Consider the following 26,184-nt stretch of genomic DNA (forward strand, 5'->3'; position numbering starts at 1 on the left):
CTCTAAAAAGAGCTTCAGATAAACAGTTTAAATGCCGACATTACAGATGTCTGAAGGCAGGTGCAATGAAACCTAACAAAAAACCCCTAAGATATATGAATCTGTGGATACATTTTTGGTGGCTTTTCTTAAAAAACAAACAAAAAAACCCTCAAAAAACAAACAAACAAAAAACCTCTAGCACCGAGGTTAATGCTTTTCATCCAAATCTCCCAAGCTGCTTACATGCCAAACTACATCACTACTAATTTAACAAAGCTTACACATGATGGATTTTGGAAGGTTATAAAGATGTTACAGAACCTCAGTGATTATCATGGTTTTGTATAATGTATTCCTAACATTACTGCTTTATCATGATGCCAAAATACATTAATCAATGCAGGCAAATATTTGCATAGTTAAAATATTTACTGTTTGGCATTTCTGACACTCCACAAGCTCATTTTTAATCACTTATCTTCAAGAGTCAATAAACACTGCTAGTAAAAATTCAAGAGAATTTTCTACAAACTCCCTTAAAATGTAGCACAATTAGTGACTGTATTTATAACTCAATACAGAAAAGGAATTACCAGCTTGTGTGCTACCTCAACCTTCCAAAATAAGTATGGTTAATCCACATACTCCACAGTTGCAAAAAAGTAAATATTCTTAAGTTTTTTATGTGGCACATTTTGAAGTGACTGACATGAAATTATGGCAAGACTGATGCTTTGGAGGCTGAGGATACAAGTGACTTTTCACTGAGTATTTATTTGTGGCAGTTCTGCACAGAAGGATGATTCCAGTGGAAAATGAGCCCTTCTAGATTTGTTTCTGGCCCTGCAGCTTGGACAGTTTCAATCATCCATTAAAAAAATTCACTACAGGAAATGCAGGGAGCTGACCAGTCCTACAGTTCAAGTAGAGGTTTTTAAATCAACTCAGTGAATTCAGACTGGAGCTTGCTCAAGCTATGAATGGATTGCTGAATTGTGTGAATATTTAAAAATAGTATCTGTGCAAATATCTGTACGTATCTGTACAAATACGCAGAAAAGAACTCCATGTTCATGGAGAACTATGGAAGAAAAAAAAGACAGTATTTAGAACTTAAATAGTTTGTTCAAATACATTCAAACACTTGGCCTTAAGAGCTCTACTCACCAGTTTATCTTGTCATCTCCCTCTGGATGACTCTACTATCTCTCTTTTTTTTTTTTTAATGGACCAATTATGCTTAGAAGTGAGTATTTAATTTCCTTTTACAAAGCTAGCAACTTGACTTTTAAAAACACATGCTATTATCTAGCACTGAAGCCTGCCAAAATAAAATAGCAAGGAGTGGTACAGTTCATCACCAACAGAAAGTATATACAGAGAGCTAAAAAAAAAGAGGGTGAGGGTTAAATCCTGTCTCTGTTAAAGCCAGGGGAGTTTTATCACTGTCTTCCCCAGAGCCTGCACTTCATCCCAGCTACTCATAACACTTTTCATATTTGATAGGGAACAATTTAAAGTGATAAATAGCAGCCAAACTGCACGTGTGTGTGAGGAGGGGAAGATTTCAAAACAGCCTCAGTGTCGAAACTAAACTACTTCTGTCAGTTTGGAAATTTTTTGGCCTGCCAGGCTAAAGCTGAGCTTAAGCAGGGGAAATATTTCTGCTTATGCTGGTTATCTGAAAGCTCCAGGCTGGTCAGACTGGCTCCTTCTGGAGTCACCTACTCAGATATGAAGTTCAGGCTTGCCGAAATTTCAAAAGGGGCCACCAACTTTCACTCAGAAAATGAAGTTATTTCTAATAATGTGTCTGTATATCAGTTTAAGATCTAATTTCAGGCAGAAAAAAATGCCTCACGCAATTCCAAAACAAATTATGCTTTTCCCTCATTTGCTGTTGGTAAAACCTTTGCTGCAAAGTCCTGAACCTGAAGCCACATTCACAATGTCTGTAGCCCTGTCCCTCTGAAACATGCTGCAAAATTCCACCTTTGAGACCTGGTACCCATTGCTGCTGAACCAACCATCATCATCATCATCATCAAGGGGGAAAGAGTCTTTCAGAATCATCCACTCCCAGCTTTCAAGGTAATTCTACATTACATCAGTTTTATTCCATTCAGAGAGCAGAACTCCTCAAAGCAGGGAAGTTTAACATCTCGTATGGCTTTCCTGACAGAGTGTTCAGTAATATCTAGCTTTGAAATAACCATTTCATTTACTCAGTCCCTTTAAATGACATAATTTTTTGCTTCTTAGAAAAAACAACACCTTTAAAGATACTTCTTAAGAGAGTTTTTGCTCTCAAATATAAATATACAGATTGGATAAGAAAACATGTTTATGCTTTGGAGTAATGTAGCCAACAGACTTTTTGAGAATGGATTTCTACTGGTTTGCTACCTTAAAATCAAAATCATTAAAATGTATGCTGACAGCAATGAAAGTTACATAATTACAGATTCCTTCCTTTCTTTAAAGCACCTCTCCCTTCAAAAAATGTTTCCTCTGCTCCCATCAAGTGAAATATTTAAGGAAACTCCCTCACAGCTTATCTCTGGAAGAGGGAGGAATATGATGTGTGGTGGGTTCTGCCCACACGTGTGAAGCTGATCCTTGTCTCCCACATCCAAGGCAATTTTTAGCCAAAATTGTTTGCTGGCCCAGAGGGAATAATGGTTTCTAGTTAAAGCCACATGCAGAGCAAGACAGAGAGAGGAGATGCTACCCCCTGTTAAGCCTCTCAGATGTCTGGCTCTAAAAATACTTTTCTCATGTCTGTCATGCCAAAACCAGTAATATTAACAGTGCTGCTATCACAGCCAGCACTTCCAAAACTGCCTTCTCGTTAAAGTCTCTCATCCAAAACAATTTAAATGGTCTGTATCTAAACCACATGAAAGTCTGTAACAGTGGGGACAGGCTTTATCTGAGCCTCACCCAGCCTGGTTTGCTCATCAGGATCACCAGCAGGAACCAGTAAAGCATCTGAAATCACGGGCCCACTGTCCAGTTTCCTGGAAAAATGCTGTCAGCCACACACTCTCTTTTACACAGCTCCACCCAGGCTGCCACAGCCCTCATTTTTATCGTATTTTTTCAGAAAAGCCCAGCTGACACTGTGGGAAGTCCTGCATTACCACATCCCCAGTGTTCCCATTAAACCTGTCTTGGAGAGCCTCTACTTAAGGCATGTACTCAGAAGATCATGAGAATTTTCACCTCTCAAAGACAAACCCCATCACTTTGGAGCTGCTGGTTCGTTTTTTCAGTTTGAGATTTCCCTCTGCTGTAAAGGGCAATGGATGCCAGGCCTGAGCCTACAGCTCTGACTCAAACATCCCACAGATTTTAAGAGGGGCAGAAATTCCTTTCAGAAACTTTCACAGAGGAAAATCACTAATTTGATTTGTCTTAAATGATGTCAGGAAGCTTTGATTTCTAGCACTGGGCATCCAACAGGGTGTCAGAGGATGCACCAGGCTCTTCTCAGTGGTGCCGAGCAATGGCACCAGAGCAACGGGCAGGAACTGATCCCCAGAGGTTCCAGCTGGACATGAGGCAGAACTGCTGCCCTGGGCAGGGCCCAGCCCTGAGCAGCTTGTCCAGAGAGGCTGTGCAGTCTCCTCCCTGGGGATATTCCAGAGCCATCTGGACACAACCCTGTGCCCTGTGCTCTGGGATGGCCCTGCTGGAGCAGGGAGGTGGCACCAGATGAGACACTGGAAGGTGGTCCCTTCCAGCCTGACCCATTCTGTAATTCTGCATGGTTTACCTCAGAAATTTTTCTGGTGTTTAACTTTTGCATCCACATGGCAGCTCTTTGCCTGATAAATTCACCTTCCTAAAGGATGCATGAAGGGGGAAAAACTTCTGCCTCCTTTGCTGGTGAGGCGCCATCTCCCCACTGCACAGGAGGTGACTGAGGCAGAGGGAGAGCTCAGGATGCAACAGGCGACTGGTAGAGATGTGAATCTGTCTGAAGATCAAGTGAGGAGAGGAGAAAGGCTGAGGGCACTTGGTCTGTCCAGCTGGAGCAGAGGAGACAGAGGTCAGAGCTCCCTGGGGGCTGCAGCTCCTCCCAAGGGACAGCTCCGATCTCTGCTCCCAGAGACAGGGAGAGCACCCAGGGAGCGGCTGGAGCTGGGCCAGGGCAGGCTCAGGCTGAGAGCAGGGAAAGGTTCTTCCCCCAGAGGGTGCTGGGCACTGCCCAGGCTCCCCAGGGAATGGGCACGGCCCCGAGGCTGCCAGAGCTCCAGGAGCGTTTGGACAGCGCTGCCAGGGATGCCCAGGCTGGGATTGTTGGGGGGTCTGGGCAGGGCCAGGGGTGGGACTGGATGATCCCTGTGGGTCCTTCCAGCTCAGAATATTCCATATTTCTTTGAAACAGAGACCACCTGGGTTGTTACCTCCACCTGGTGTTGACTATAAGGATAGGCCAAAAACAAAGCTGGTTTTTCTTCCCCTCATCCTGAAGTGGGAAGGGTGAGGAGCCTCCCCTGGCTGCAGTTTATTCATGCCTTGTTTATTCACACTGAAGGCCTGGTCTCCCATGACCAATGCTATCACAAATACCAACAATTTGCAGAGTGGTCCCAGTTTTTCCAAAGTGCTGCAGACTCTTCCAGAGGCTGCAGGGACATGGCAACGATTTCCTCTGCGTGGTTGCCACATTGTCTCCCACCACCGGCTCCACTTCAGCGATGAGTGAAGGGACTCCTATAAAAATTGTCTGAAAAGCACTCAGGGATTGCCTCAGGATAAAAGCTGCAGTTCCTCACCATATGGTGCAAATGGCCAGGAATAATGTACCTCCTTGTCAGGAAAAGCTAAAATCTGCAAGAGGGAGGCACAGGGATCTGTGGAATGATACCATCAGCTTGGGTTGGAGGGTTGTGCATTTGGATCTATTTTAAAGGACATCTTGCCAGCACAGACAAAAAACTACGATAAAATTATTTAATTTTTACGCAGATCCAAGCAGACACCAAATGTTAAAGCAAAACATTTCATTGAGCTCCTAAAGGGTCAGGATTAAATACATTTTTTTAAAATTATGAGTAATTCTACAAGTGTTGCTGAAAGGAAAATTAACATACAGAAGGGATTTATGAAACTTTAAAAATTCACAGTCCCGTGAGGCCATGAGAGACTGTTGCCCTCCTATCTCACACAGAAGACATTTTTTTAAAAAAAAGTATTAATTTGTAAATCAGAATTTCTAATCCTTCTACCTCTGATACCTTTAAATAGGTGCTAAAACTACCCAAGGCAGCAGTCTGAAACATATTTGGTAGAACTTTTATTCCATCCGGTCCGTTGTTATAAAGTTGGCATGCGAATTTTATTTTAAGGGAACTCTTCAAGCCTGTGAATACCTTTCCACTACAGAATCAAGAAGCAGCAATGTATGCAAATCCTTTAGAGAGATTATCTTTACCTTACCTTAGCTGCCCAAAAATTCAACATCTAGATTAAAATCGTTGCCTAGCCTCTTTTGAAATCTATTTTAAAATGGGATTAAATACCCTCAGGATATGCCAATATTTCCATGAGCTCTGAAGACAGGTTTAGCTCTCAGAGTCAGGCGAGATGGATCTTGATCCTAAAGACATAAAGTCTCTTTTCAGTGGTGCCCAGCAACAGGATGAGGAGCAGTGGCTATAAACTAAAACTCAAGAAGTTCCCCCTCAGCATGAGGAGGAATTTTTTTCCATGGAGGATGGCAGAGCACTGGAACAGCTGCTCAGGAAGGGTGTGGACTCTCCCTGTCTGGAGACATCCCAAACCCACCTGGATGTGCTCCTGTGTCACCTGCTCCAGGTGACCCTGCCTGGGCAGGGGGTTGGACTGGATGTTCTCCAGAGATCCCTTCCAACCCCAAGTAATTTGGGATTCTGTCACAGTAATGGCATGGCATGGAATTCAGAGCAGGATTTCATATGCCTTATCTGCAGGACATCAGGAAGCAGAAATAATCGGAGACGGGAAGGCAGAAAACACATCCTACAAAGCACATGGCCCTGGGCAGCCAGTGCCAGCCACTGCAGCTCCTGACCCGAGGGAACTCATGGCACACTGAGATCTCACTGACGTAAGTGAGAAATCAACTTAGCTCCCTCTGCACAAACTGATACTGATGGAAACTCTGAATGAAGCATGTGGCCACTGCTTTATGGAGCTCCCCAAGTGCAGATACATCCGAGAGCTGAGGAAGCTGTAAATAGGAATTGGGTCACCCACATCACCAGTTTAAGTCCAGCTCAGCAGACAGGTGCTTATTTAGTGGTGGTTTTAGTTCAGGCCCCAGAAAACAAGACATTGTCCACACCTCGGGTCACACCCATGCCCTGGCAGTCTCCCCTGGAAAGGAAGAGGCTTCCTCCAGGGACAGACACTGAACTATTCTCTCACCTTGCAGTGAATGTCTGAGGCCATGCCTGAAGGCACCGATGTGATGGAAATGATGCTCACACAGATTCCTCCTGCTCCACACTGCTGTCTGAGGCAAAAGGGCTCCCAGTTCCTTCCCAGTGTCCAGTCCACGTGCAAATGCTGCCATGAAGCCTGAGTAGAAACTTCACAGCCTAATACAACAACTTGGAAGGGCCACAGGTGACCCTGAGGCTGCCTCAAAGCATTTTTCCAAGGACATCACTTGACAGTGTGGCCAGAGACCTTTATTGTCACAGTCACTGAAGAAGTGAGAATTCCTTGGTCAGGAGAGAGTTATAAAGTGGATTCTAATACGTCACTGACCACCAACTCTTCTGTGTTTCGTTTTTGTATTTCATTCATTTCTTTCTGGAATCTCTCAGCCGGGGCTGCTCAGCCTCGAGAGGAGCCCCAGCTGAGAGGGGCCCTCAGCCCTGGCTGTCCCTGGCTGCAGGGAGGGCTCAGGGCAGGGCCCGGGCTCTGCTCCGGGGCCCGGCAGCGGCACCAGAGCCACGGGCAGGGCCTGAGCCCGGCAATTGCCCTGCACAGGAGGCAGAACTGCTGCCCTGGGCAGGGCCAGCCCTGAGCAGATTGGCCACAGAGGCTCTGGGGTCTCCTCCCTGGGGATATTCCAGAGCCATCTGGACACAGCCCTGTGCCCTGTGCTCTGGGATGGCCCTGCTGGAGCAGGGAGGTGGCACCAGTGACCCTCTGTGGTCCCTTCCAGCCTGACCCATCCTGTGTGACTCTGTGTGATGCTTTTAATCCAAATCAAACCCCAGGTATTTTTACTCCATCACAGCAGCTCCAAAAGCTGATGACGGTATTAATTACCATCCCTGCCATTTGTCAGCCACTGCACCACATGGATCACTGCCTGGCCCAGACAGGATACAAGTGTACCACAAGCTTAGGACTTTGCGCAGAGTAACTCTAAGAAAGTTATCAAAGAGAAATGGTTGTCATAGGATGAAGGTTCGTATTTCACTATAAATTAGAACCTGATAAGCAAAGAGCCAGAGATCAGTTTTCAGCATGGGAGAAGATTAATGCAGTGTCTCAGAAGTGCTTTTCAGTGTATTTAATTGCAGTGATAGTTATTCAATGGCACAGATTTTTTTTACATTACTTTCTCAGATGGATTTGTCAGAGCGCGGTGCTTTCTGCTTGGCTTGGTGAAACATTCTGTATTTCCTTCAGTTTGTCCTGAATGATCTAAAAAATACATGACCATGGATATCATCTCCAATCTGACTGGGGTCTCGCTTCCTGTTTTCCAGCTCATTACCAAATGGATTAAGCAACACCAGATTTAGGATGCGATTTGAGACACCTTGCTACTGATCTTGAGTGCCAGACTGAAAAATTAGTTTTGACTATTTTTCATGGGTTTTCCTTGTTATTTTTTCTTGTTTCTTTCCTATCCATTTTTAATGGCTGACCAAATGTCACTTTTTCCTTTGACAAGAAAGCTTTTCGAGCTGTTTTTTAAAAAAACAAACTCGTTCTTTCAAATCTGCTCTTTTTTTGTGCAATCTAAAAAATGTGCTACAACAAAGACTTCCAATTTTCCTTTGGAAAATACATCCCACTTCATATGGTTGATGGAGGAGGTGTATTTATAACTTTGCCATTGTTTATTATTGCAACTGGTTAGGTGTTATTTTTGCCCTGCAGTAAGGCTTGGAGGTGCTTCCCAGCTCTGCTCTCATGTTTGTTTTTAAAAGTAAGTACAAAGACTGTCACTCTTAAGTTCCCCACTTCCCCTGAGTCCATACATTTGTGTTGTGAGCAGCTCAGGCACTTCATTCTTTAGGCCTTTCAAAACTCCTGGATTAATACCATTAGGTCTGGGTAACTTGTTGCTATTTAATTTATCAGTTTGTTCCAGCACCTTGTGTGTTGATCCTGGCAACAGAAGCAAAATGCTTTAAGGGCGCCTCTAGAGCAGATATCTAAAGAAAGTCACACACACATCCCTAAAAAAATCCTCACTCCAGCAGCCAGAATTGGAGATTAGAGCCTGGTTCATGGATGTGAGCCACACCAAACCAAACGGGGGATCCAAATACCTCAGGTCTTTCTGCTGCTGAACGTATGGTACCATGTCAGGACTCTGTATTAGCACAGTCCATAACAGATTTGTTTTTTCTCCCACGTAGTAAACATTCTCATGCTTTATTCAGCTGAGGTGGCTGCTGCTCTGCTCCCAGCTGTGTGTGTGTGCAGGCACACGTATCACAGAGACTGCCCCAAGCACAATGTGCTACAGCTGAGAGACAAACCTGACCCACAGTGCAGAATCATGGAATGGCAGAATCATTCAACTTGGGAAAGACCTCCAAAATCATCAAGCCCAACCTGTGACTGATCCCCACCTTGGCAAACAGAGCACTGGGTGCCACATACAGGTGTTCCTTGGGTCTACACCACCTCCCTGGGCAGCCCCTGCCAAGGCCTGAGCTCCCTTTCCATGGGGAAATTCCTGCTGCTGTCCACCCTGAGCCTGCCCTGGCCCAGCCTGAGGCCGTTCCCTCTCCTCCTGTCCCTGTTCCCTGGCAGCAGAGCCCGACCCCCCCGGCTGCCCCCTCCTGTCAGGGACTTGTGCAGAGCCACAAGGTCCCCCCTGAGCCTCCTTTGCTCCAGCCTGAGCCCCTTTCCCAGCTCCCTCAGCCGCTCCTGGGGCTCCAGCCCCTTCCCAGCTCCCTTCCCTGCCCTGGACATGCTCCAGCCCCTCCAGGGCTCTCCTGCAGGAGCCACAACTGGGCACAGCCCTCGAGGGGCCTCTCAGTGCCCAGCACAGAGGGACAATCCCTGCCCTGCTCCTGCTGGACACACAATTCCTGATCCAGCCCAGGGGCCAGTGGCCTCCTTGCCCACCTGGGCACCCCTGGGCTCGTGTCCAGCCGCTGGCACCAGCACCCCCAGGTCCAAACCCTGTTCCAGAAGAACCCTTGGTGACACAATCACCATCGTCATGTGGGTATCATCCTGAAAGCAACTACGCTCATTAATTCAACCTGAAAGTGTGGGCTCAGTGCTGCTGGCCACGTTTGCCACTTCCTTGCCCCAAAACTGTGGCAATAAGAACTGAAGAACTGGCCAGGCCTGCACACCTCTTTACACAAAGCAGCCTCGAGACAGACGAACCAGGGAGGGAGGGAGCTGACCTGGCAGCAGCCCCTCAGCCCTCTCTCCCCATCCCAGCACTATTAGGGCTGCAATGGGATCCATGTGTGACCGCCCCACATGTGCACGGCGCTTCCTGTGCTCCCAGCCCTGCCGGGGCTGGGTTGAAATGACAGCATTTCATTTATAAATCTGCTGCCAGAGGCCTGCAAAGGCTGGGCTAATTCTGGACACCTGCAAGGTCCGTGCAGGGAGCAGCCAGTCGGGAAGAGAGGCAGGAAAAGCATCGGGAAGAGAGAAGAGCAGCACCAGCCCTGAGGACAGGAGCGCTGGGAGCAAGGAGAGCTGCTCCCTACATTTGCTTTGGAGCATGTTTTTTGAGACCAGACAAAAACCCCATTAAATCTGGGGTTTGTTTGAGCTGTATGAGCACATCCCATGGTGGAGGCAGGCTGCAGGTCACACTGCCCAGGCATGACCCAGCGACCACCTCTCAGGCTCCACAAAAACTCTGGGATCTGGCTCCTTTCTACCTTGAGCAGATTAAACCAAGCACAGCCAAAAGCAAAGGTGGGGGAGGATCAAATCTGTGCTACAGCAAACCAGCAGAAATGCCTTCTCCAAAGCCTGCCTGAGAGATTTAATATGACTGGTTTTGGAGGCTATCTATCATTTTCGTTTGGCGTGAATATAAATCCAAAAATCCCTTGATCCCAAGAAGGCACTGAGGAGACTCAGTCAAGATTTCAGAAGGGATATGCTCCTTAACTTGGAAAGTTGGCAGATGATTTAATTTCATTAGCAAATTTGACAGTGCCGTAGGAATTTTCCAAAAATCAAAGAGCCCTTTCATAGGCTTCCCTACCCAATACTCAATCCAGTGTCTAAGAATAACATTCAGCCCTCATTAATTAATGATATCAGTCCGAATAATGTCAGATTGCCTCAGAGGCCTTGCCGGGAGGGATGAATCACACCCAGCCGGCTCCAAGGCTCTCCCTCTGACAAACTCCAGTGTGTGATGACGGAAAGCTCAGCCTGGAAACCTCTCACCCACGGAGTCCCAGCAGCCCTCACCCCGTCTGAGGTGTGTGGGGCACACTTGGAGAGGCACCCTGGCTGTATCAGGAAGGAAAATATCATTTTCACCCTGCTTAAAGGGTACTGCACCTCTCTGTGTACTTTGTGTGGTGGATGCAAGAACGGACTGCAGAGGTCCACTCATTTTTGGGATTCCCAACAGAGTCAAGATCGTATCCAACAGCAAAATACCACTAAGAAATCTCTGTGTCTGATTCTGGCTTTTACCAAAACTACAAACTGAAATTTCTCACAAGCCCTACTCAGCTGATCCTATTCCAACACAGGAAAAGACACACCAGCTGTCTCTGTAAATGTACAATTTTACTGAAGCCATGATTACGTATGAAAACATCCAGACTGCTTCCAGAGTGCTCTGTCCTAATATTGACGTAAAATTGCCTCGTTTCTATTTGCAATGTGATCACAAATCCACGATTGGAGTTTTCCACATATCCACACTCTGCTTTCTGTTTCATCAGTCATGAACGTGAGGTTTGGTAATGTTTGTGTATCACCATCTCTTCACGTAAATGCTGCATTCCTGGGCCTCATGAAAGATCTCCAGGCAAGAACAACCGCATTGTTTAATGCGTTCACATAAATATTTATCCGCAGACGTTCTCCCTTTCCCCTCACGATGGCCACGGCTGGCCAGGCACGAACGTCACCCCCGGTGTCCCGTGGAACAACCCGGTCCTGCCACGAGGACCAGCCTGGGGCTGAGCCCAGCTCAACCTAAACACGAGCTCAGCAGAAAGGCCCGTGTGGCTGTGGGGTCCCGGTCACAGAGGCGAAGTGTTGGGCAGACAAAGCTGAGACTTGTCTTTTTTTTGTGCACTGTTTGTTTATCCGCTGCACACGTCGTGCCCGGTAACACGAAGCCACCAGTTTCGGATTACAAATATACCATAAATGCCATAAGTGATTTATTTTTCTGCTGCGCCTGGAAAAGCAAATTTGGCGTTTTTTAAAAGATCTTGACACTGATGTATTCTGATTGCCACTGCAAATATAGATGTTTTTGTTATGCACAAGCACCGTTTTGATGTGACGGCCAAAGCTCTCGGAGGGTTTGATTCTGAGAGATGGAGCCTTGAGAAAGACCCATCAGATTTCGGGACCCCCGCCACAAACAATTTTCAGTTCAGTAGGACTGCTCTGAGAACAACTTTAATGTGCTGTTTACTCTGAGGCATGTTGGTTCTAAAAGCCACTGACAAGTTTCACACACAAACATTTGTGTTTGGAGGAGGCGCTGCCAAGCAAGCCTGTAAAAACCATTAAGTCTAGAATTGGTTATTTCGCTAAAGCATTCTGAAAATCACACCGAGCTATTGCATTTTGAAAAATCTGGTAAAGTTAATTTCACCCCTGAAATGTGATTTCTTTTAAAATCCTTTTTTTCCTCCGTAGTCCCTGCCAGAGGATCCACCCCAACATCTGGAGAGCAGAATCCAGGCTGACAGACTAATGCACATGTGGAGGAGTGCGTCTGCTCCTTTGCCGCTTCTCAGGACAGACACATTGTCTCCCTCTCCTTCTGCCTGTCCCCTCCTTTTCTTTTCCTTCTTTTTTTTTTCCCCCCCTTCCTTTAATAAGACTCCACATGTCTTGCAGCTCTCTGCTGCGAATGTGACCGGGATGTGATATTGCCTTGCACCGACACACAACGTCTGGCTTAGGTGATACCAAGTTACTGCCCTGGCTTTGAATGCCTGCAAGGTTATTAACCAGCACATCTGGCTCTCTCCCTAGGAGGGTGAGTTCTGCAGTGCCCCAGGAATTTCTTTCATACACCACTTTTATTAGCTTTTCAAAAGAATAAGGATTACCACTGGAAGGGAAGACTTAGGTCGTTTGCAAACATATTGGTCCCCAACCTGCTTGCCATGTTTAAGAAGCAACAATAACCAAAACTCATTATTTGACTTTCAGAAGTAATCTTCCTTCATCTTAGCATAGTCTTATTGCTCTTGGTCTGCTTTACTGAAAAAATGGCTGTGATTTGTGATAAATAGAATTAAAAAAAAAATGACATTACAGAAAGCCGCAAGGATAACTCAGTTTGGAAATAAAGCCCCCAAAACATTAATTTCTAATCCTATTTTTCCTGCAGACCTCACTCAATGATCACAGAAGGGAAGAGAAATGTGTTTCAGGCTTAATCAAAAGAGAGAAGCGCACGTGCAGGTCCAGAGAGCAAATTTATCTCCTTTGCCCACACATGGAAGTTGCACAGGACGTGAAGTTTGAATGCACAAGTGATATTACTGTAATTTCCCATCTGGACATCCCTATTTCAGTAATGCCAGAGAGGCCTTTTCTGGTTTCATTTATGTCATTTCCGAAGCAGTTTAAGACAAACGGGAAAACTACGAAAAAAAAATCCATGTGGGGTTGTTACAGAGGGAGCTCCCCAGGGCTTTTCCTTCTCTACCTGCCCAGCAAAGCTGAACATTCCTGGCCAAAGTTCTCCTGAAAAAAACTCGGGAAACACCTGTCCAGCTCCCTGCCTGCCTCGCAACCCACCTGGAACTCCACCTTCCCAGGAGGAACGTCCACCACCTGCCACTGCTGAGCACACCTCGAGTGCAGACAATATTCTCCATGCAGAGCTAAGCAAGCCCAGAAAAAAACCAAAATTGCTGGCCTTGTTAATTAATCTCCTTTGGAAGCCACGTGAGGCCAGATTTTCAGAAGCTGTCGGCACTCAGCAGCTCCCATTGTTCCAAGTGGGAGCTGTTTGGCACTCCCAGCTTTTGAAGGGCTGCTCCTTCACGTAGGTGTTTAAATGGGAGCTCTGCTCTCCACTAACCTTTCGCAACTGCTTTTGGCCAGGCTGCTCCTCCAGAAATATCCCATTGCAAAGACCAGTGCAAGCACTCACAGAAAAGTCTATTTTAAAACTGAGCATAAATAGCCCATACTCCTCCAGCCAGGGAAAAGAAACAACATTCTGTGATTTCCCCAGCCAGGCAAAAAGTTCACAAACTCCAGTAAATTCATACAATGAAAACAAAACAAAGATTCCTAATTATGCAAATGAAAACAGTGAATGTTTTCAAGAATGTCACAACCTTACGTGGGGATTTCTGCCAAACGGAGCAAGAATTCAAATCCATCAGATAAAATCCTGATTTCTTTAGATGAATATCCAAACAAAAGGGATGCCTAGTTGAAACTCTAAGCATAAATTCTATCATCAGACAAATTACAGCCAACAGAACATAAAGATCTTCTCACCTCCTCAGGTCTGAATCTTCTGAAAAGCCCACCTTGGCAGCCTTAGACTTGGCATTATTCAGTCAGCTCCAGCCTTCAAAATAACCACGACTCATTTGGTCCACTAAGGCTCATGGAAATCCTTACAGGGTTTTTTGTTGCGCCTGCCTATAAATTGCATTGTCTTCTTAAGGCTTCCTGTCCTGCAAACAGAGGCACCAGCACAGAGATTCAACTGAGATTGTTTTCCCCCTCTTCTGCTGCTTTTATTTAACACACACACCAAAAAAAAAAGGGGGGGGGGGGGAGAGAACTGGTAGAAGTTCCTTACAGGAGTTGGAAGAGGACATCTGCAGGCAATTTAACATGAGGGTTTGTTTCTGTGTCAGCTGGCAACCCCTGGATAACTCTGTCATGTAACTTATATGCTAAAACATGATGTAGGACAACCAGTGAGATTGGGTAAATATGGCAGCACATCACTTTTATTTGATTAAGATTTATACTTTTTCGAAGGGAGCAGCCCTGCCATAAACTCTGAAAACAAATACAACCCTGGAGCTGTGAGTGTCCCACCCTGATCTTCAAACCCACCTTTCTGCTGCCGCCCAGGAACAGAAAACAGGTTTTTTCAGGTGGAGAGGAGAATTTCTCCGTTCCCTCCTGATTCAGCAAGGATCCAGCTCATCCTTCTCTGCAGGTGACAGCAGCAGAACGTGGAAAGGCTCAGGCAAACACGAGGCTGAGCCCACAGTTTGTGCCTCGGTTCACTGCTCCCTGCCCATTCCGAAAGGCAGCTCAGGAACACAGACCAGCATTCCAAGGGAGCTCTCTGGAGACAACCCAGCTCCCCAAGTTCCCCCACCCCATGTGTTTAACTTCCTCCCAGCCAGAAGAATCTGGTCAAGTGAGGAAAGCTCATCCATCCTGGTTCCACTTGTGCTCTTGCATCAGATCTTACATATTTTGACATTTACAGCCACGCATTCGAATTGAGGCCCTGATTAGATTCAATTGGTGAAATTACCTTCCTCCCCTTCCCTTCCCCTTCCTCTTTGTGTGTGTGCACACTTTGGTTTAGATTCTTAGTAATTTAAAAATCAATCTTGCAGTTAAATGTTTAATGGCATAATTGCTCCTGTTGCCTAAATTTGTTTAGTTTGTGCTTTATTAGCATGTAATAACTGAAAGTATATTTTCCTCTGTCTGAGTTAATAACGTCTCTGCGATGGCTGATGCACTGTGAGCCGGCTGGCTGCAATTCTGGGACAGCTCTGGGGGAGCCGCAAAGATTTTCTGAAGCTGTAACTTAGGAGTTGGTGGCTTCCCTTAACTGAATCCTCAGTTGGCCTCCACTTGCGTTTTAAACAATTTTTTTGTTCATTTCGAGTTCATTTTGAGGGCCTCTTAGTCCAACTGTAGGGCAGGGAAGCTCTGTTGTCCCAGATCTGGCCACGTGTGCCAGCTGTGTCACACAGGATGGGTCAGGCTGGAAGGGACCACAGAGGGTCACTGGTGCCACCTCCCTGCTCCAGCAGGGCCATCCCAGAGCACAGGGCACAGGGCTGTGTCCAGATGGCTCTGGAATATCCCCAGGGAGGAGACCCCAGAGCCTCTGTGGCCAATCTGCTCAGGGCTGGCCCTGCCCAGGGCAGCAGTTCTGCCTCCTGTGCAGGGCAATTGCCGGGCTCAGGCCCTGCCCGTGGCTCTGGTGCCGCTGCCGGGCCCCGGAGCAGAGCCTGGGCCCTGCCCTGAGCCCTCCCTGCAGCCAGGGACAGCCAGGGCTGAGGGCCCCTCTCAGCTGGGGCTCCTATTTCTAAAAAAGAGCTGAATTCAAGTCCCCTTGTGCTTAATGTAGCTACACCAAGTCCCCATGCAAAGAGTGGAAAGACACAGGTGCTTCCCAAGGAAAATTAACCCCTCCCTAATACAGGTCTCCCCCTTTCTTTAAAAAGGGAACCCAGATAATGCTTAAAGTAATTGAATGCTTTGGGAAGGAAGGGACTTTGAAGATCATCCAGTTCCAACCCCTTCTGCCATGGGCAGGGACACCTTCCACTATCCCAGCTTGCTCCAAGCCCTGTCCAACCTGGCCTTGAGTATTTCTAAGAATGGGGCAGCCACAGCTTCTCTGGGCAACCCGTGCCAGGATTTCTCCCATACTATTCACAGCTTGGACAGGCCAAGTTTCTGGGATCTTGGAAAATCTCTCTATGTGACCAAGTCAGTATGATAGAAACCTGCATCAGCCCACTCTGGAGGGCTCACAGCACAGATTTACCTCCTTCCTTCCCAGTGCTCCTTTGAATTGGCAATAGCAGGTTACAGTGTCCCACCAAACATTTACTGCTGTTCAAGGAGGTGATAATGACTGCCAGCAAGTTTATCTCTTTGATCCAAGGCAATCACAGATGATATGGAATATACAACACACATGCCAAACACTCTTTTAAGCCTCAGCAGCAGAAGAAATGTATCTCTTTCGTGTCACAAAAAAACCCCTACTGGAAGCAACAGAAGCACTGGCCTAGAGATGTAGGAGAGTAGGGTTAGATGGAATATTGGGCAGGAATTGTTCCCTGTGAGGGTGGGCAGGCCCTGGCACAGGGTGCCCAGAGCAGCTGGGGCTGCCCCTGGATCCCTGGCAGTGCCCAAGGCCAGGCTGGACATTGGGGCTTGGAGCAGGCTGGGATAGTGGAAGGTGTCCCTGCCATGGCAGGGGTGGCACTGGATGGGCTTTAAGGTCCCTTCCAACCCAAAACATTCTGGGATTTTATATCTTACAGTAAAACTCACCCACATTAGCTGAATTTAAACATGTTGTAAATCTGGAGGGCAACATTTGGAGTTTATGGGTTATTAGGCAGCAAAAAGTTGAATTTCTGAGCAGGACCTGGTAGTGAAGAAAGCACTATAGAGCCTCCTGGGAACAGAACTCACTGGGCACACAGACATGGGATTTTAGGGGCACAGCAGGCACCCTTTCTGCTCTTCTAGGTAAGGACAAGATACACTTTTTTTATTAATAAACAAAATTGCACCAGGAATACACATGCTGCACAGAATCAGTTTCTCTTTCTAATTAAACACGTACGGAAATACCCAAATATTGGCTGCTGACTTGAGCCAAAGAAGATTTTCCACAAGAAGAATTTGAATTGTCTTGGGAAAGAACACTGGGAGTCTGAAAAAGTCCTACAGAACAACAGGGGAAAGACTTATGGCAAATGATAAAACAGCAAGTTGGTGAAAGGTATCTAATCAAATGCCCATAACTGTTTATGAGGTAATGTCTGTATTAACAATCTAAAGAAGGGGATAAAACAGCCAAAGATACTGCACCCCAAAGTCAACTTTGGGACACCAGCAGGATGGGTGAAATGATCCAAAAGGGTCTTGAGGAGATAAGAACATGGGTAGGAAATAAAGTAAAATTTCAGATTTAAAGAGGACGGGGTTTAGTAGAACCTGAAATATGAGATTTTCTGAAAAGGGAGGGGAGGGACGAGAGAGAGGAGGAGGAGGGAGAGTGAGAGAGAGGAGAGATTCATTTCTGAACAGATGAAGCACATCACCAAGTCCAAGAGGATCATCCATCCCTGTCTGGGCTGCTGGAGCAACAGTCCCTGGGAAGGTAATACCTGCTAGGTATTACCAGGAGCGTAACAAAGTGGTCATTTGTGACCACATTTGTGACCAAACAACCAGGACAGCTGAAAGCAGGGCTGCATGCAGAGGTGAGGGGCAAAGCTGCCTGACCCCCCACCACCCAAAATGGACTCTGAGCAGAACTAATGTGCACAGGCTGTGGGTGCTTGGCAACCTCCCCTCAGCTCTCCCTATGAATCTCCCTCTTTAAGAAGGTAAGGAAGGAGGAGCAAAGTTAGTGTGAAATTAAGGAATCCGTACAGAGCTGATATACAAAGGTTTGCCAAGGAGGGGAGCAGGGCGGCTGAATATGAGGAAATGCTTCACGGTCGTGAATCATGGGGAATCATCTCTCAAGTAAGTTGAAGGATGACCCATTTCTTGGGATATTTGTGGCCAGATCAAGACAAAATACAAATCCAGTGTACAATAAACAGCGAACTCTGACTTGCTGGGAGACAATCTCCACACATCTTCAGCAGTTGCTCTGCAGATCTGTGCGAGGATAGTCCAAGGCAGGTGGTTTCTGTAACCAGTTTTCAAGGAAGAAGGACACAGTCCTTTAGAGAGTCCCAAGTCTGCTGCAGAGCCAGAGCTTCTTGAACCCCTTCTCTTCAGTCATCTCAATGAAGCCACACACAGAAGCGATGGCCTTGGAGGCACACAACAGCACTGGACACTTGGGCTTATGGATTTGCTGGCCCCACATGCCAGGGTGGCCAGGACCTAAGGAAAAGGGGACAAATACTGTGGCAGTGGGCTTGAGAGACGTTTACAGGCCGAGATTTGAGAGCCCTCAGTCCCACTCCAGGCTCCAGAGCAGAGCAATAGGAACAGGAGGAATCTTGTTTCTCAGCGTCCCCAAAGTATAACCGGTTTTGTTCCTGTTCCAGTTTGTCTCGTCCGTCTTTCCCAACTTCTTCTCGTAGCTTCTCCCCACCCTCAGCTTCCCACCCTGGCTCTGGTTTCCATGGCCATCCATTTTATGATTTCTACCCATCACCAGTGGAAATGTTGAGACTTTCAACCGTCTGGCAGACTGCAGAAATGAGATTTAAACACATCTGACTCCATGTAACAAAGGGTTCGTGTAAAGCACATCTATCAGCCAGAGCTCTGAAAATGCATTTGGTGCTCTTTAGTTTGCTCTTTCCTGCTTATGAAGAAGATAATTTTTGTTTAAAAATGGCCCCACTTAAGGAATTATCCATGCCATTAGTCCCTATAACAATAGAGATTAAAGTCTCTAGACCATCCCCTATCAAAATAACATACTCTTCTTTGAACATGTCATTAACACTGTTTTCCATCTGGTTGTTGGCAGCAATCTTGGATTTGCTCCCAATTGCTGAAAGTTCATCAATTACAGCACACAGAAGCCATTATCTCTCTTTTCCTTTAGCAAGGAGGTATTTGCTCAGGCAGACAGAAGAGGTAGAGTTCAAGAGAAAAGAAAAAAAAAATAAAAAGAAGGAAGAATTTACTCACTGGAACTCTGTGGCAATCATTTGGTTACCATCCAGAATTTTAAGCTGCTGAGAAGTGAATCACAATTTCTGCCTAGGAGGGGATTCTAGAGTTCAAATCCAGTAGTGATTCTGGCATTATTACAGGTATCTGATGTGTGCTGACACAGGAGGGAAATAGCACAGCAAATTGAAGCCTGGCAGTGTGGGAGCTCTGAATGAGCACGAGAGGGGAGGAGTGCCACCCACACCCATGGTAAACTCTGTTTATGAACTCATCCATGGCAAACTTTATTTTCTTGAGGACACAGAGTAAGCTGTGGTGATCATTCAAACAAGGAGCACAGTGACACTCAAACAGTGGTTTTACCCTGTCACTACTAAAGCAAGGGAAGAGCTTTTGAAGTTTCTCCAGAATAATGAATGAAGTCCACAGTGAGGGGTAAGAAAAAGGGATGGAGTTACAACTGTTCAGCTTCAGGGGCTGCTGATACTAAAACCTTTTCACATCTGTCATGGAGCAGGCTGGAGTTATCCCTGAGCAGCTGTCAGGCACCAGTTTGCAGCCCAGGTAACATCCAGGAGCTTGTTCACCTCCATGCTCTGGGGCTAAAGGCACCTTCTCCCAGTGAGAGGCCACTGCAGGACTTTTGCCCATCACCAATTCCTGCCTGGAGGAGAGTTGGCTCATTAGTCAGCTGCTTTCAGGAGCAGTTATTCCATATTTTCCAGAAGGGATGGGAGTGTGTTATCACCTGGTGGCACCCTGTGATTGAGCAGTACTCCATGCTCCACATGGATCACCTCCTCATCCAGGCTGCAATGGGTCTCAGTTTACTTCACATGGGGCTTTGGGCAAAGCTCTTTGTATCCTTGGCTCGGATTTCCATGCTCTCACTCCCAGCTGAGCTGCCCAAATATTGCTTTATAAGCAATGAAAGAAGTGCTTTAGCCACGCAAAGAATCCACGAGGACCAGGCTTCTGGCTTAGGAAAGACCCCGAAAAGAGGTGGGGGTAAAAGCCTGGCTTTATCCTCCTTATCCTGGAGGATAATACTAATTCTGCTGTCCTTCCCTTCTTGTCCCCCTGCCTGTTCAGGCAGAGACTGTATTGTGCATACAAAACTCCCAGCATAACAAAGTCTTGGATCTTATTTAGAGACTCAACAATTCCAGGAAAAATAACAGATTATATCAGACCCAGAATATGCTCCTTAACAAATAATACCAGTTCAAAAAAAAAATCAGATTTAACCATAACACAACAGATTAGGTACATCCAGCAGCATCTCTACACTGCCACAATTTGAAATCTAACACATTCTTTGGCCAACAAAAGGTTTTGTGATACTTCCAGTGACAATATGGGATGCTGTGCACAGAAATGTGGATGTGCCACCACAACTCAGGCAGAGCAGTGCTAAACTCAGAAGAAACAGCTATGGAGTAATTCTTTTATTTCTCCTGAGAAACCACGTTTTCATTCATTGTAGTATCAGGAACAGCTTCCAGATTTGATAACCCAAATTTGACAGATTCGGAGGCAACAACCTCAGTTACACCCACAGAACAAATGAGGTTGTACTGACCAGCTGAGCTTGGCTTGAAACGTCTGATGCCCTTTGAGAATTTTTTTATCAAGAATGTCCTCTTTGATTAAGCTGTCTGGGGTGTAAATTGTTCCCATTCTTCACCTGCTGCAATGAAAAACCAGGGTGTGCCATTAACCCATCTCTTCAGCCAGCCCACATCTCAAAATCATCACCAACGAACAGAAAAATCAACTAAATGTGAACAGACCAAATCTTCCACCAGCCTTGATTCAATGAAAATCACACCATTATCCCAGGATAAATACCATTCCTGATAAATACAGTAATTTTTTAATCTCCAAACCATGCCCTGCATTCTCCTCTCCCAGTGAGGCCCAAAGGAACAGCAGTAATTTGTTTTTTCTGAGTATTGGTTCCACAAAATCCCCTCACAGTGATGGCACGAGCTAACTAAAGTCAAACAAACATTTGACCTTTCCTGAAACCAGAATTTAACTCTTAAAAAAATAAAAGGTTTATTTAAAGGTCAGTATTTACAAAGCATAAATCCCTAAAAACAAAACATGCAAATCTCAGGCAGCATTTCAGAGTTTTTCTGTGACTATGGTTGTAAGAACTGGAGTTTAATGGTAAGAGAACAACAAAAATATCACAATAAAGTGTGTGTAAATGACAGTCTTGCCCATAAAAAGCCACAATTTTATTGATGTGAGGAGTCTTATTTCTTCCAGTCCCCCTACAGGCACTAAATGTGCTCAAAGATCAGGGTCAGAATTCCCCATATTTTGCTGAACTGAAACTGAAAATCCAAAAACATCCATAGTTTTTCTTGTCCACATCAAATGTTTCTTTCCTTTGCACTTGGACAAAACACAAGGTGGTGACTCAGGTGAAATTACACATTAGGGAGCCACAGGGTCACCAGACCAATGTCAGATGCTTCATTCAAGCTGAAAAATGTAAAGCTTAATCTTTAGCATCTCTGGAATGAAGCTGCCCAAATAGAACGAGGACACACACTTCGAGGCTTTCCAAACATTCCCAAAATTGGACAGGATCTGCCTGGGTGCAGAATGGGTGATTCTGGGTAAGAATCCAGCTCTTACCATTTCCCATTCAGGAACGGAGCATGAGAACATTGAGATTTGTTACATTTTCCTCCTGGTAGCAGAAAAGGCTGATTTCAAAATAGCACACACAAAACTCACACGAAGCACATGAAATCCCCCTTTCTGAAAAAAAAGACATCTCTGAGTATTCATCTTGCCATATTCATGTATCTTTTGCATTACTTTTCCACACATGTTCAGGCAGAAAACTTAAATCTTGAGATCTGTCAAATCTTAATAATCCAGACACTTCCCAGAAAGTGAATTTTCAAAGTTCCAGCTCTAAATGTGCATGGATGGGGCTGTGTCTGCTTATTGAAGGATATAAAGAAACAGCACCACGTGACAGAATACAGTTAATTAAACAAAACCTGATCAAGGATGCCTCTTCTGCTGATAACAGCAATGAGAGATTGTAGAATCATAAAATCATGGAATGGTTTAGGTTGGAAAAGACCTTAAAGCCCATCCAGTGCCACCCCTGCCATGGGCAGGGACACCTCCCACTGTCCCAGGCTGCTCCAAGCCCCAATGTCCAACCTGGCCTTGGGCACTGCCAGGGATCCAGGGGCAGCCCCAGCTGCTCTGGCCACCCTGGGCCAGGGCCTCACCATCCACAGGGAGGAATTTCTTTCCAATATCTTAACCCAAATTTTCTCTGTTCCCCCTTGTCTTGTCACCCCAGTTCCTGATGAATTGTCCCTCTCTGGCTTCCCCGTACCCCCTTCAGATTCTGGAAGATGCTGTGAGGTCTCCACACAACCTTCTCTTCTCCAGGCTGAACAATCCCAGCTCTCCCATCCTGTCTCCATAGGGAAGCTGCTCCCCTTATCAACTTCGTGGCCTCCTCTGGACTTGCCCCAACATTTCCATGTCCTTCTCTCATGCTGGGGGCACCAGAGCTGTGCTCAGTACAGACAGAAAAGACCACCACACCAAAAAGGCTTTCCCACATCCCCTGCACTTTATCCTGGCTTATTTTTAAGAATGTAGCTATGTCCACTTTTAAAGCCTAAATGACCCGAGCATCCATGGCAGCTTTCCAGAGAACGTGTTTAGACCACAGCAGGCCCTAATGACATAAACAGAAATCAGAAGGATTTGAAGTGGAGTTGGCCAGCTTTCCTACCCCAAACACAGCATTAAAGTAATTGCCTTCCTCACACCCTTTTTCAATAAACCAGCAACTTTGGGGTGATGTTCTGCTGAGAACAGGCTCCTACAATTCCCTCGAACACACCATTACAGAGATTTTTATGCAGCTCTCTTGCTGTAATAAGATACTTTCATACCCAGCCTTGCCCTCTCTCACTAACTCCTGTGGTTACAAAAACCTTCCTCGGGCACCAGTTTTGGCAGAAAGCATGAAACTGAGTTATTCTTTATGTTATTTCTGCTGCTGTGGGCATTTAGACAGCATGAAGAGGTACTAAATCCCCTTCAATGTTTTGAAGTCTTACTGGCTGTAACCAAGTTGTAGGGAGACTCCTTTTTGGGGGGGGATGAGGGCTTGTTTTTCTGCTCTTTCCATAAAAACAACTGAGGACCAGAAGGCTGTGGAAGTGCTGGGTTTGGAAAACCTGGAGAGGGGGAAAGAATGAGCTCTCCCACCAGAACAACTCATCCTAGTAACTAAACATGACCCAAAAACAACACAGAGGGATAGAGAGAGAGAGATTCTTTCATTCACTGCGTTTTACAGAAAAAGGGAGTTGTATAAAACAATATTTCATTTTTATTCTATGCTTCAGTTAAAAATAAGTTGTAAAGTGGAGCTTTTTCTAGAGAGAGCTGCTGAGTGGTAGATGGCAGCCAGCTGAGGAGAAACTCCATGAAAGGTGTTGCAGAAAATGTAACTTCAAAGAAAAACAGACAGAAAGGCAGTCAGAAAGAATGAAAGAGCCCTTAAAAGTCATCCAGTGCCAGCCCTGCCATGGCAGGGACACCTCCCACTGTCCCAGGCTGCTCCAAGCCCCAATGTCCAGCCTGGCCTTGGGCACTGCCAGGGATCCAGGGGCAGCCCCAGCTGCTCTGGGCACCCTGTGCCAGGGCCTGCCCACCCTCCCAGGGAACAATTCCTTCCTAATATCCAACCTAAATTTCCCCTCTTTCAGTCTGAATCCATTACTATTTGTCCTATCACTCCAGTTGCTGATTAAATTTGTGTGCAGTACTCCAAAATTACTCATTCCCTGCAAGAGCTACACCTGCCAGGTCTCACAGGTTCCAAGTCTTCCATAAAAAAGGGTAAGAAAACCACAGTAATAATAGCAATAATAATAATAATAGTCATAATAGAGTAAAAACAAACATTTCCTTCTGAAACGTAGCAAACCAATGCTGGTTTTAAAGCATTTTAAACATTGCACTGAATCTATGGAAGGGATGTTTGTTTGGCTTTGAATATTTGCATTATGCTCATTTTCCTTCTTCAGCTGAATTTAATGTTTGCCACTGGATGTCGTGGAGCAGAATCAGGGACATAAAAATCCAGTATTTTTCGAGGAGGTGTATTTTATCAAACACACCAAATATTAAAGGATGATCAAGGTGGGTTAATTTTAGAAAAAGTTATCTTTAAAATATCCACGTACTTCAGAGCAGATCACACAGGTGTCAGCAACAAAGACTGCAGGGCTGACTCAGACAACACCATGTAAATACTGAGGAATAAAAAAGCCCACGTGGGGCTGTAGCACAATTTATAAACATGCAAGAAAAGCTGTGGTATGTGTACATATTCTTTAATTTTATGGCTCTCCAAACATCTGAGGACTTGCAATAAACAGGAAACTAACCTTGATGTGAGCTGCTGGATCTGGGACAGTCTGAATCATGTCCTTTACCAGGCCAACGTGTTTAGCAGGAGCTCAGATCCCAAGGCAGCTGCATAACCAGAGAAACAAAAGTCATATCATTATACTTTAAATGTTTATTTTCAACAGAAATCTCTTTTTATGGACTGATAAGCATCTTTCCTTCCCCAGACCTCCTTGAGACTCAGCACAGCTGAAGCTCTAAGACATTTCTGTCCCCATAGTGTTGAGGATTTATTTCATGCAGGAGAAAACACTCAGCTCTGAAATTCTCATGGAAAAAATGGTCTTTATTTGCAATGTACAGTTTTCCCAAAATAAGAACTTGGGACATGCTCTGCCCTGCCCAGCTCCATTATTCACCTGGGATATCAGAGATTTCCACAAGCTATTCTTCCCAATTTAGAAACACACAGCAGGACTGGGACAGATCTGCAGCTGATATAAAAAAGGACCATTTCACTGAAGCTGTGCCCATTTACAAGAGCTGCAAATCTGGTCCAGACCCTCAATTAACAGCACTTCAGAGCAGGGATGTTCTGGAATCCCTTATCCATGTCCAGTAATCGAGTGCAGAGGGGCTGGGGCAGGTGGGGTGAATTTGTCTGCATGTGTAGGGGGTGGAAAACCATTAAAGCACTTTAAAATAACAACAGCATTTAATGTAAATAATGGAGAGTACTACTCAGTAACTTGAACACCAAATAACTGTTAATGAATTGGGATAAATAAATCAGGAAATTAGAAAATGTGGAAAAATGTAGGAACATGAACATCATTTAAAGTAATCATCTTTTTCTCCACTTTACCTAAAAGCCTGGAAATTCCCATTTTTCACACAAGAGTTTTCCTTCCGCCCATGACCTCAAAGTCAACTTTTAAAGCAGCAAGGCACTATCAGGGAAACAGTAATTTTCCTCAGCATCAGCTTTTTTTATTTCATTTTCTGCTCTCACATTAACACTAACTTGGAAATCAAATTGCATTTTTACCTAATGGTTTAGGAGAAATACTGCCAGACTGACACTGAGCTGCAGCTTGCCTCAGAGACAGCGACGTGAGGGGACCATCTATGATCTATGCAAGTTTAATTTGCACAAATTGCACTGAAAGGTGCAATTAAAGATATCACCACTCAGATCTTAACACAATTCCCTCTTACTACTTAAAACAGCCAAGTTCTCCCCCTTCAAATCCATGGAAACAAAGTATTGATTTGCTGGCCTATTAAAGAAATCCCTTAACAAGCCCAATTCCCATTTTGTCCATTTTTCCCAGCTATCTGTGGATGATCAAATGGGATAATGACGTCATGGTTTTAAATGAGGCTTTTTCTTTCCACAGAACTTCAAAAGCAAGAGATGCTTTTTCAGCAAAAGCAAAATTTCACCAGCAACATTGCTCAGATTGAAGTCAGACAGAAACACCAACAGCACTGACGTCCTTTCAGTTCCCTCCCTCCCTTCCCCAGTAAATCCATGCCTGCCACATCCTCACTGGATTTATGGGATTCATATTTTAAGCTTTCGAAACATCACACACAGGCTCTGGAAACTGCTACGTTTCACATAAACTGGGCAGAAAAGTTTTTTGAACCCAGTGTTAGATCATGTTGTCAGTGTTTTCACACTCCCAGCACTGTGCTGCCACAACTGCACCTCGCCCCCAGTTAAAGAAGCCCACCCAGGAAAGGGGATTTGTGCCATGTCCAGATTTATTTTGGTCTCTCTAAAGCCTT

The 26,184-nt window shown here is 45.4% G+C and overlaps 1 protein-coding gene across 3 annotated transcripts in view; it reads right to left on the minus strand.

The window, feature by feature from the left end:
• The window catches only part of ERG (ETS transcription factor ERG), a 135,230-nt gene that overhangs the window by 74,112 nt on the left and 34,934 nt on the right, over nt 1–26,184 (minus strand). The window contains exons 1-2 of one of the 3 annotated variants that reach the window (XM_042033133.1): nt 24,429–24,515; nt 13,876–14,057 (exon numbers count right to left, since the gene is read on the minus strand). Coding sequence is in view for 1 of the 3 variants with exons in the window: in XM_042033068.1 (XP_041889002.1) it covers nt 24,429–24,467 (39 nt within the window). In the remaining 2 variants the exon portion in view is untranslated. Of the gene's footprint in view, nt 1–13,875; nt 14,058–24,428; nt 24,517–26,184 lie in introns of those variants that run through there. The other 2 variants (XM_042033068.1, XM_042033163.1) reach the window with 2 other exon arrangements.

This window comes from Corvus kubaryi, unplaced genomic scaffold (assembly GCF_017639235.1).
Source record: "Corvus kubaryi isolate FWS band 111438036 unplaced genomic scaffold, C.kubaryi_AGA036_p1.0 133, whole genome shotgun sequence".
In the NCBI taxonomy this organism is placed as follows: Eukaryota; Metazoa; Chordata; class Aves; order Passeriformes; family Corvidae; genus Corvus; species Corvus kubaryi.